Source organism: Gekko japonicus, unplaced genomic scaffold, assembly GCF_001447785.1.
Source record: "Gekko japonicus isolate JY-2015 unplaced genomic scaffold, Gekko_japonicus_V1.1 scaffold2333, whole genome shotgun sequence".
NCBI classification, from domain to species: domain Eukaryota; kingdom Metazoa; phylum Chordata; class Lepidosauria; order Squamata; family Gekkonidae; genus Gekko; species Gekko japonicus.
The window spans coordinates 122,323-134,607 of NW_015159783.1; the positions used below are offsets into that span (position 1 = coordinate 122,323).

General features: G+C 53.6%; 1 protein-coding gene across 1 annotated transcript in view; it reads right to left on the reverse strand.

Annotated features, from left to right (window-relative positions):
- Window positions 1-12,285, reverse strand: part of LIPE (lipase, hormone-sensitive) — a 38,397-nt gene that overhangs the window by 7,482 nt on the left and 18,630 nt on the right. Inside the window, exons 2-3 of the mRNA XM_015407072.1 lie at window positions 7,846-8,372; window positions 598-688 (exon numbers count right to left, since the gene is read on the reverse strand). Coding sequence (XP_015262558.1) covers window positions 598-688; window positions 7,846-8,352 — 598 coding nt within the window. The 5' untranslated portion in view covers window positions 8,353-8,372. The remainder of the gene's footprint in view (window positions 1-597; window positions 689-7,845; window positions 8,373-12,285) is intronic.

The following is a 12,285-nucleotide window of genomic DNA, read 5'->3' on the forward strand; positions in this document are numbered from 1 at the left end:
ATGAGGCAAGAGACAATCAGAGGTTGTTCGCCATGGCCTACCTCTGTGTAGCAACCTGGGACTTCCTTGGTGGTCTCCCATCCAAGTACTAAACCAGGGCTAGCTTGGCTTAGCTTCTGAGATCTGATGAGATCGGCCAGTCTGGGCTATTTAAGATGAGGCAAGAGACAATCAGAGGTTGTTCGCCATGGCCTACCTCTGCATAGCAACCCTGGACTTCAATTCCTCCCTGCCCCCAAGTACAAAAAGGGGGAAGGCGAGGGGGGGGGGGAAGCACACCGCTAGTAGCAGACTGGGAGGTCCAAGAAACGGCCTGCGACTCGATAGCAAACCTCACCGGGTCACTTTAAGACAAACATATCCTGGTGTACAGTGAAGGCAGGGCATACTGCAGAGGGGTTTCCGCTGGGCAAGCCCGACGCAGTCGAGGCTCGCCGTTTTGACAGAGCAGGCGGCCATTCCCGCCTGGGTGCAATGCCTGATGGGAAGGGAAGGACCAAGAGGTGTGTCATGGGAGGGACAGGCGTTGTGGTGCTGGCTGGGCACGACGGGCCATTCGTGAATCGCCCGGGGCGTTTCCCGGAGTCCCTTACTCACTGAGGCCGGACTGGTGCCGTTTGTAGTTTTCCCCAAAGGAGATGAGGCTGATCGCGATGGTCTGCAGGAAGGGCCGGATGGAGGGGGCGAACTGAGGCAAAAGGAGAAGAAGGGAAGGTTAGAGGAGAGGCGCTGCCCCCCCCCCCAATTCCATCCCCGGGTGGTTCGTTCTGAGCCGGAGCCGTCGGCAGCCAGCACTGACCCATAAAGGGTCTTTTTGGAATAGGGTGGCCTGCTCCTAAATTGAGAAATACCTGGAAATGTTGGAGGTAGAACCTGAGGGGGGTGAGGCAGGTCCGTAGCGACAGTGGGGCATTTAGGGGCAGTGCCCTCTCACTCATGGCCCACGCCCCACAACTCCCGCCGGCCTGCTCTTGGTTGAGAAAGACCTGGAAATTTTGGGGTAGACCCTGAGGAGGGTGGGGCAGGCCTGTAGCCGCAGTGGGGCTCACACGCTAACGAAGACCTTGGGTTCTGTTATTAGAGAGTCAACACGGCATGTTTCCTTCAAGAGTTGGTAAGTCGTAATGGATAAGAATCGTGATTGGTACACGCTCAGATAAGGCAAATCTTGTGAAACGAATTGTTTGCATTGCGCAGCATTCATTAGCGTGTGAGCGAGAACAGAAGAGAATTTTCTACAGACTTATCACAGTAAACGATTTTGCAACATATCTTTATTGACTCTTCGTTATTTTTGTCACAGATGTTGTCGTCGGATTTACAAACTCCAGGTGGTGGCTGGAGATCTAGCATTACAACCAAGGTTCGTTTGGGGCCGGAGCGCGCCGGAGCGCCACTCCCGGGAGCCCAGGAGTGGGCACAAATGGTGGTGGCGTCAAGCCCCACCCCCAGCTCCCTGCTCCCCAGCTTCTTCTCTCTAGAGTCCCGCCACAGCAGCGGCGCGACACCAGAGAGAAGGGGTTTAAACTTTAAACCCCTTCTGTTTTCGCTTCCCTCCCCCAGCCCACCTTAGCAGGCCAGCTGGGGAAGCGAAAGGGGGGGGCATCTTCAAAAGCCTCCCATTCCCCAGCCAGCCTGCCAAGGCGGGCTGGGGGGAGGGAAGCAAAGAGAGCGGGGGTTTAAAATTTAACACACTTAAGCTTAAAAGTTAAATCCCAGGAGAACTCCAGCCACCACCTGGAGGTTGAAGTAAACAAAAAAACAACGGTGATATCATTACATCAGTGTGGTGTAGTGGTTAAGTGTGCGGACTCTAATCTGGGAGGACCGGGTTTGATTCCCCACTCCTCCACTTGCACCTGCTGATGTGACCTTGGGTCAGTCACAAGCTCTGGCACAGCTGTCCTTGAAAAAGAGCAGTTTGTGTCAGAGCTCTCTCAGCCCCACCTACCTCTCAGGGCGTCTGTTGTGGGGAGGGGAAGGGAAAGGAGTTTGTGAGCCGCTCTGAGACTCCAAGTGAAGGGCGGGCTATAAATCCAATCTCCTCCTCCTCCTCCTCCTCCTCCTCCATCTATTCAAGGATTATTGTCAAGCATTTATATCATGGTACCTATTACAAAACACATGCCGGTGCAAAATAATACTAGCATTTTAAAGCGTCCTTGTAAACCAAACTGCCCGTACTCAAAGTTCCTCTGAATGATACAGCTCAAAGTGGCTTAACACAGTCCTTCTTTGACGCAGAGGTAAAATATTCCAAATATCTGATCAGCCATGACAGCTGATCAGATAGTTGGAATATTTTACCTCCATGTCAAAGAAGGACTACTTTGAGCTGTATTTTTCAGAGGAACTTTGAGCAAGGACAGTTTGGTTCACAAGGACACTTTAAACATTTGTATATTTTGAATTAGGGGCCACGGTGGCTCAGAGGTTAAGACGCTGAACTGCAGACCGGAAGGTATGTAGCTCAGCAGTTTGAGACCCGAGTGCTGCGTGATGGAGTGAGATTCCGTCTCTGGCCCCAGCTGCTGCCAACCTAGCAGTTCGAAAGGAAGTAATCGCAAGTAGATAAAGAGGTACCACTTCGGTGGGAAGGTAGCAGCGTTCTGTGCGCCTCGGCATTTAGTCATGCCGGCCACATGACAGCGGAAACGTCTTTGGACAGCGCTGGCTCTATGGCTTGGAAACGGTGATGAGCACCGCCCCCTAGAATCAGATTCGGCTGGCTTTCAAGCAAGGGAAAACCTTTACCTTTACCTTTACTTTTAAAAATATTTTGCATTGGAATGCATTTTGTCATTTGCACCAAAGTATAAATGCTTGATAATAACGATCATAACATGATAACACAATATAATTATAACATATCACTATGATAATGATAATCATAACATAATATCACTATGATAATGATAACCATAACATAATATCACTATGATAATAATTATCGTAATACTTATTGAATAGATTGCATAATAATTATCACGGTTCCATAGATAAACTGTCCCGGTCCAGAGGTCTCGGGCCTCTGCCCACGCGCCCCGAGCACTCCCTGGTCAACAGACTCACCCGGAGCATTCCCCACACAAACAGAACCAACACCAGGACGGGCACCGAAGCCAAGACAATGCGACACACCAGCTGCTGGCCCCGCCAGGGAGGCACCACGTTCTGGCCGGGCTCGGCCACAGAACCGAGGGCTCCGAGGAACCAGCCAGGGTGGTGGCAACGCAGGCGCTGCCATGCAGAGGCTGATGACTGGCGCCCAACCTTGGAGCACCCCACACGCCGCCGCCGGCGCAGCCCCTGAGCCGACAGGACCACCGCCAGCCCAGCTCCAGCCACACCCTAGACGCCGGGGGAGCGCCCAGGCTTATTACAGGGGGCGGGGCCGGGAGAAAGGGGGAAGTGGCAGGGAAGAGGGCGGTGCTGGGAGCCGGGAAGGGAATAAAAGGAGGGGAAAGCGAAGGGGCCGAGGAAGAGGAAAAACGTGCGAAGGCGAAGACAGAGAGAGAGCCAGAGTGAACCAATGGACAGCACCTTGCACGACGGCAGAGGGTCAACCCCGTCCCCTGCTCATCTGAGGCCCCGACGCTCCCCCCACCTTCAGCATCCCGACTCCCAGGAACAACGACGACGACGCCTCGGACGGCCACGGGAGGCGCTGCACCAGGGGCGCAGGGTGGGCTTGACATAAGCATATGGAGCAGAGGTCCATCGGTGGCTATTAGCCGCCAGGTCTAGATAGGAGCTCTCGGTCTGGGGCAAGGGATGCTCTGTGTTCTTGGTGCTTGGGGGGGGGGGCAAGAGTGGGAGGGCTTCTAATGTCCTGGCCCCACTGCTGGACCTCCCGATGGCCCCTGGTATTTTTGGCCCCTGTCTGACCCAGAGTGTTGGACTAGATGGGCCATTGGCCTGATCCCGCGTTGGCTTCTCTTCTGTGCTTATGTTTTGTTTGCTTAGAACCTATCCCGTGATCTCACGTTTGCATAACCACCTGGAGATTGGCAACCCTATGTTGGAATGAGTTCCGAATAACCCCCCCGGGAGGGGGGGCCCGAGGCAGAGGGATGGCTTGAAACACACAGAGGAGGCGGCAAAGGCCTTTCAGGCTTAATACTAACATAAGAACATAAGAGATGCCAATGTTGGATCAGGCCAAAGGCCCATCCAGTCCAACACTCTGTGTCACACAGTGACCAGAAATACCAGGTGCCATCAGGAGGTCCACCAGTGGGGCCAGGACATTAGAAGCCCCACCACTGTTGACCCCCCAAGCACCAAGAAGACAGAGCATCACTTGCCCCAGAGTCCCTATCTATACCTTGTGGCTAATAGCCACTGATGGACCTCTGCTCCAGATGCCTATCTAATTCCCTTTTGAAGCCGTCCATGCTTGTAGCCGCCGCCACTTCCTGTGGCAGTGAATTCCATGTGCTAATCACTCTTTGGGTGAAGAAGGACTTCCTTCTATCCGTTCTAACCCGACCGCTCAGCAATTTCATGGAGTGCCCACGAGTTCTTGTATTGTGAGAAAGGGAGCAAAGTACCTCTTTCTCTACCTGCTCTATCCCATGCATAATCTTATAAACCTCGATCATGTCACCCCTCAGTTGTCTTTTCTCCAAGCTAAAGAGCCCCAAGCGCGTTAACCTTTCCTCATAGTGTTCCAACCCTTTTATCATTCGAGTTGCCCTTTTCTGCACTTTTCCCAAAGCTATAATATCCAGAACTGCACAATACTGAATGTGCAGGGGTCCCACAGAGGACAGCGCACGCCTCCTGTCGCTGCTCCCCAAATTTTCTCTGGCACATTCCTGCCAGCAAAGACCCTGGACGGACGCGGACCTTCCGGCTCAGCCGCCAGCCAGATGACGGCTGGGAAGAGCCTCGGAGGGAGAGTTCTGAAGGGGACACACATCACGTCAGCTCAGGGTCACGTTGCCAAGGCCGCAGCCTGCCAGTGGAAGGTGGGGAAGGGGGAAGCCAAGCCCGGCTTGCCACCCCGGGGAGGCCCCTGCCGGAGATACGTCACGGCTCCTCTTTCGGAAGACATCCAGATAACCTCTGCTTTCGGGTGGGTGGGGGATCGCACGGCCAATGGAGACTGGCGCAAACCGCGCGGCATCTGCACGCCTCTCCCCACGAGGAGCACGGGAAGGAAAAGGGGTTCTCTGCCTTTCCCAGAATGCTTTGGGAGCTCCTGGTTCTTATGTTGTTAGGCAGCACTGCGGCGATAGCCCACGAACGCACATGAAACTGCCTGATGCTGAATCAGACCATCAAGGTCGGTATGACCTATTCGGACTGGCAGTGGCTCTCTCGGGTGTCAGGCTGAGGTCTTTGCCATCACCTGTTACCTGGCGCTTTTAACTGGAGATGCCGGGGATTGAACCTGGGACTTTCTGCATGCCAAGCAGAGGCTCTGCCACTAAGCCACGGCCCCTCGCTTACAAATGAACACACGGGAGCCGGCTTCTACTGAATCAGACCACTGATCGTCATCAGAATTGTCTACTCAGATCGGAAGCCGCTCTCCAGGGTCTCAGGCGGAGGCCTTTCACATCCCCTCCTGCCTGGTCCTTTCAACTGGAAATGCCGGGGATTGAACCTGGGACTTTCTGCATGCCAAGCAGAGGCTCTACCACTGAGCCACGGCCCCTCCCTAACAAATGAACACATGAAGCTGCCTTATATTAAATCCGTTTTCTGTATTCAGACTGGCCATGGCTCTCCAGGATCTCAGGCAGAAATCTGTCCCATCACCGACTGTCTGGTCCTTTTTAACTGGAGATGCCGGGGATCGAACCTGGGACCTTCTGCCTGCCAAGCAGAGGCTCTGCCACTAAGCCACGGCCCCTCGCTTACAAATGAACACACGGGAGCCGGCTTCTACTGAATCAGACCACTGATCGTCATCAGAATTGTCTACTCAGATCGGAAGCCGCTCTCCAGGGTCTCAGGCGGAGGCCTTTCACATCCCCTCCTGCCTGGTCCTTTCAACTGGAAATGCCGGGGATTGAACCTGGGACTTTCTGCATGCCAAGCAGAGGCTCTACCACTGAGCCACGGCCCCTCCCTAACAAATGAACACATGAAGCTGCCTTATATTAAATCCGTTTTGTGTATTCAGACTGGCCACGACTCTCCAGGATCTCAGGCAGAAATCTGTCCCATCACCGACTGTCTGGTCCTTTTTAACTGGAGATGCCAGGGACTGAATCTGGGAGCTTCTGTATACCACGTAGATGCTCTACCTTTGATCCTTTTAACTGGAGACACCTGGGATTGAACCAGGGACCTTCTGCATGCCAAGCAGAGGCTCTCCCGCTGAGCCACGGCCCCTGCCTATCAACCTATTAGGTCCTTGCACCGACTGAAACTGAGGTTGGACGTACAGCAGGGTGAGAGGCAGCAGGAGGAAAGGAAGCGCGTCTTGGTATGGTTTTAGGCATCAGGGCAGAGAGGAATGAGGACTCGGGGGGGGGGGATTGAGCCAAAGGCCAGCGCCACACAGAATAGACACAAGCTCAAGGGCCAACCGGGGGAGGAAAAAACCCTAACCGAGCTTTTTGAAAGAAGGACAGTTTGGGGGCAGACGGGGAGAAGCAAAGGCCGTGTGGAGGAATGGTGTACTGTATTCAATAAGCTGCCACTGAATACATAATGTGTGATGAAAACATCTAATTGAAATGCTATGTTAAGCTTCGTCCTGGGCTAGGATCCAAATATATCCAATCACATTGCTAGCCCAGGAAGCACCTAACCAATCACTATCAACAAGCTCCCTGAGCGGGAATGTCCGTGATTGCCTTACGCATACACCCTTATTGGTTGGTAATTGTACAGTAGGCGTGGCTACATTAGCCGGGAGAGTTTAAAAGCAGGACAGCTGCAATGTAAAAGCTGTTCTGGCTATCAGATGTTGATCCGTGTTCGAGTTGTGAAATAAAGCTGAATCTTTGCTGAATCACTCTCCGACTACTTTGTTAAGCGAGCGACTTAACAAATGGGTTACGCCGCATTGCTGGACACCAGGGCCGGCTCATCCATTAGACATAAGAGGCACAGCGCCTAGGCCCCACGATACTTTGAGGGGCCCATGAGAATGTTTTCATTTCTTCTACAGTCAGAAGGAAAGCAATTAACTTTTAGAGTCGAGGAAAACGCTTTCATTTTTTCCCCCTCGCCCCAGAAAAGAATGAGACGTTTCGTGCCCGCGAAAATCGTTTACGTTTTCCCTAAAGCAGAAAAATAAAATAAAACGTTGCCGTAGTTCAAAGTTATCTCAGCAATTATTTTAGAGAGATATAGGTAAGACTCTCCTTTTTTCTCCCCTTTTCTGATACGCAAATGCTATATATTTTTTCCTTTGGGGTGGGGATATATTATTACAGTTCAAAAATATTTTTTTTAAAAAAATCAATAATTTTAATATTGATATTATTAGGGTGGGAGGGGCCCACGAAGGCAAAAAGGCCTAGGTCCCACAGAAGTAATTCTGAAGAAGAAGAGGAGGAGGAGGAGGAAGAAGAGGAGGGAATTGGATTTATACCCTGCCCTTCACTCTGGAGTCTCAGAGTGGCTTACAAACTCCTTTCCCTTCCTCTCCGCACAACAGACACCCTGTGAGGTAGGTGGGGCTGAGAGAGCTCTGAGAGAACTGCTGAAGAGAACAGCTCTGACAGAACTTGTGACTGACCCAAGGTCACCCAGATGGCTGCATGTGGAGGAGTGGGGAATCAAACCCGGTTCTCTCTACACCAAACTGGCTCTCAGGCCCTGGCTGGACAGGGAGGATAAACCCCCGCCGGAGTCTGCCCGCCCTCGCCCCTCCCTTACCTGGAAGCCCATGCAGCGACCATAGAAGCACCCCTTGTGCATGGTGATGTATTCGTGCAGGAACTGCTCCGAGAGGCCCCCTTCCTCGTGGTGGAAGAGGCAGCCGGGGCGGTTGTAGGTCAGCAGGCGCTGGGCCAGGTAGACAAGGGCCCGCAGCTGGGTCAGGGCGGTGCAGTAGGCCTCCAGCTCGGCGCAGTTGTGCTTGCTGCGGAAGAAGATGCTGCCGCGGTTGGCGGCCACGTAGCGGCTCTTGTGGACGATGTGGGCCAGGCAGCAGCGCACCGTCTGGGCCAGGCTGCGGTAGCCGTTGGCCGGCGTGTCCTCGTCCAGGTCGAAGATGTGGTAGACGGTGGCGAAGTGGCCGAGGAGGGGCTCCAGGTACCGGGCGTGCTCCCGGATGGCCGTGAAGGCCGCCACGAAGCGCTGGCTCGTCTCCGTGGCCCGGTTCTGGAAGAAGGCGGCGTTGTCCTCCGCCAGGGAGTGCAGGGTCTGGAAGAGAGAGTCCATGGCGGCCACGTGAGGGGGGCCTGTGAAGGGGGAGACGGAGTTAGGGGCGGAGGAAACAGACCCTAAATGGAGAGGGAGATGAGATTGGGGGCGCATGGGCTGGGATTTAAATGCCCGGTGCTCGCCCTGTTAACGCACAGAATCATGGAGCTGGAAGGGGCCATAGACGCCATCCAACCCCTTGCTCAATGCAGGGTCAGGCTATACCAGGGGTGGCCAAACTGTGGTTCGGGAGCCGCATGCGGCTCTTTCACACATCTTGTGCGGCTCCCGGCAGGGCGGCTGGGGAAGCTAAAGATCATTCGCAAACAAATCATCATTGGACAAATAAATATCATTATCAACAGGGGTCACTTCCTGCAGGAGCGCACAGGAGCGGAGCTCCGGCAGTAAAGAGCCCAGGGGGCGGGCACATGCAACAAGCCCCGCCCCCTGCTCCCAGCAGCCCTCAGTCAGAGGAAGAAGCAGCCAGGTAAGTTGCAGAGCCTCCCGGCCCAAAACAGTCCAGTGGCACCTTTAAGACCAAGTTTTATTCAGGTACAAGCTCTCCCTCCTCTGCGAGGGCAGATCTGCACATCCCTCCCCCCCAATAGCTAGCAATCCCAAACAGTCCAGTGTAGCCTGAGCGGTGGGTGTTGCCTTCTGACACGCTTCCAGTGATGTCAGGGGGTGTGGCGTATGCAAATAAGTTATGCTTATGAGCTATGCTAATGAGCTCCTGCACCTCTTTTTCTACGAAATGACCCCTGATTATCAATATCTGCTTTTACCGCTTCTGTTATTACTTTTGGCCGTCTCGTTTAATGTTCATAAAAAGCAACTTTGCATATTTCCCGGTAGAAACGTGTCAGCTTTGTTCATGTCTTGTGGCTCTCAAACGTCTGACGTTTATTCTATGTGGTTCTTACGCTAAGCAAGTTTGGCCACCCCAGGCCTAGAGCATCCCTGACAAGGATTTGTCCAGCCGCTGCTTAAGGACTGCCAGGGAGGGGGAGCTCACCACCTCCCTAGGCAGCCGATTCCACTGTCGCCCAACTCTTGGTATCAAAAAGTTCTTCCTCAGATCCAGCCGGTACCTTTCGGCCCTCAATTTAAACCCATGATTGCAAGTCCGATATCTTCTGCTGCCGACAGGAACAGCTCCCTGCCCTCCTCTAAAAGTGACAGCCCTTCCAATACTTCGAGAGAGCGATCCTGTCCCTCCTCAACCTCCTCTTCTCCAGACCGAACATCCCCAAGTCCCTCAGCCTTTCCTCACAGGGCTTCTTGGTCTCCAGGCCCTTGATCATCCTCGTCGCCAGCAGGGCTCTTTTTGCAGCAGGAACTCCTTTGCCTATCAGGCGGCACACCCCTCATGTAGCCAATCCTCCACGAGCTTACAGAGCTCTTCTTACGGGGGGCCACTGTAAGCTCTTCGAGGATTGGCTACGTGAGGGGTGTGTTGCCTGATAGGCAAAGGAGTTCCTGCTGCAAAAAGAGCCTTCGTCACCCTCCTCTGCACCCGCTCCATTCCGTCCACATCCTTTCTGAAGCAAGGCCTCCATCCTGGTGGGGCACCTGTCGATCCCTGATTTTACCGCCTCCATTTACACAGGCTGGGGGTCCCTGGAACGTAGCAGGCGTTGTTCATAACGGGGGTCCCCAACCTTTCTGAGCCGGTGGGCACCGCTGGAATTCTGATGCAACCTGGCAGGCGCAAACACCAAAATGGCTGCCGCAAAATAGCAGCTGCAGGAGGCGGGGCCAGCTCCAAAATGGTTGCCCCAGCTTGCCTACAGTTAGACGGTGAAGATCCTCGTGCAATGGCGGCAGCTGCCGCCAAAGCAACATGTTTTTTTTTTAAAAAAAAGACCTGCACAGCCAATCAGATCTCTGGCGGCCGGTCAGAAATCTTGCTGGGTTAGAGCCCCGCCCGCTTTCTAAAAACACTTGGCAGGCGCTAGAAACGGTGTGGGTGGGCGCCACGTTGGGGACACAGGAACACACAACGCTGCCTTATTCCGAATTGGACCCTTAGTCCATCCAAGTCGGTATTGCCTGCTCGGACTGGCAGCCGCTCTCGGGGGTCGCAGTTGAAGGTCTTTCGTGTAACCCACGACCCGATCCTTAACTGGAAATGCCGGGGATTGAACCTGGGACCTTTTGCAAGCACTGACATAAGAACCAGGAGCTCTTCCACTGAGCCACAACCCCTTCCCCAGCTTATAAACCCCAGCTTATAACGAAAATCCATGTTTATATGAGCCAGCTTCTTGGCATGCTGCCACACTCTAGCCTGACCAACCACCGTAATCCGGGATAAGGAGTTGCAGCCAGGAACAGGTTTGAAACCGGGAAAGAGAACGGCGCTACCTGTTACCTCAGAAGGCTTTTCTCCTGTACAAATGCCCACTGACGTTCACCGCTGTGACAGCCTGGCTCTCTCTCTCCAGCTGCGATCTGTAGGAGAGACCCAGGTGCGAATCCCCACTATGACATGCTGGGTGACCTTGGGCTGGTCACATGCTTTTGGCCTCGCCTACCTCACAGGGCTGTTGTGAGGATAAAAATGGAGGAGGATGCTGTGAGCTGCTCTGGGGTCCCTCATCAGGGACAAAGGTAGGGCAGTAACAAAATAAAGACATATACATAGATCCAAGTGGTCAGCCATGTTGGTCTGAAGCAGTAGAACAAATTTAGAGTCCAATGGCACCTTTATGACCGACAAAGGTTTATTCGAGGTCTGAGCCTTCGTGTACATGCGCATTTCTTCAAATGGAAAAGTGTGCCTTGCACACAAAACTCATACCTCAAATAAACCTTTGTCGGTCTTAAAGGTGTCACTGGACTCTAAATTTCTTCTAAACACATATACAGATATAGTAAAAGTAAAGGTTTCCCTCGCTCGAAAGCCAGTTGAATCCGACTCTAGGGGGCGGTGCTCGTCTCCATTTCCAAGCCGAAAAGCCAGCGCTGTCCGAAGACGTTTTCCGTGGTCATGTGGCCGGCATGACTAAACGCCGAGGTGCACAGAACGCTCTTCCCTTCCCACCTATTTATCTACTTGCCATTTCTTGCTTTCGGACTGCTAGGTTGGCAGGAGCTGGGGCCGGACAACGGGAGCTCGCTCCGTCTTGCGGCACCCGGGTCTCGATCTGCCGAACTACCGACCTTCCGGTCTGCAGCTCAGCGTCTTAACCTCCAACCCACCGCAGCCCCTATACAGATATAGACACACCGACAATTACAGCCATTTTGCCGATTCGGAGCCACAAACCTTTCTACGGCAAGTCTCAAATCTCTACACAAGTTACCCCAGCGATCCTCCCAACAGCCCTGCAAGGCGGGCCAGTGTTGGGCCGGCGCTATCATCCTTGGCTGTGAGGGAGGCTGAGAGAACAGTGGCTTGGCCCTAAGACCACCAAGGGGGTAGGAAGCAGAGACAAGAACACACACGCTCATGTTGAGCCAGGAGGCAACATCCCCTTTTGACTCCGTCTTCAAAAAAGCTGACTGCATTTGGTGTCGTTTTCACACCTCAAGAGTGCTAGCATACTTTTGCACGTCCGCATATGTTTATTGCCCTTGCGTGGCAGCTCCGCTGTCATTGTGCCTACCCACTGCTTTAAAAGAATCTTCTCCAAACAACATTCAGACAGGCACAGAGAAAGACGGCGTCGCAGCAGCACAAAACTGATTTAAAAATGCAAATGCAGATTCGATCTCAGCGGTACTAACCCATCCTCGGAGCTGGGACAGGAGCGGCAGCTTCCCTCGATGCTGTATTGACAACCGGCTGGCTTAAAAAACCAGCTGGGGAAGCCGACAGCCCAGCTCCGCCTCGGGGGAGGTACCGCCGGCCCCCGCTGGGGAGGAGAGACGGAGGATTTGACCTCCAGGGGCCAGAATCCGCCGGTTTGTTTCCTAACAGAGAGAGGGCAGGGGCGGGGGGGG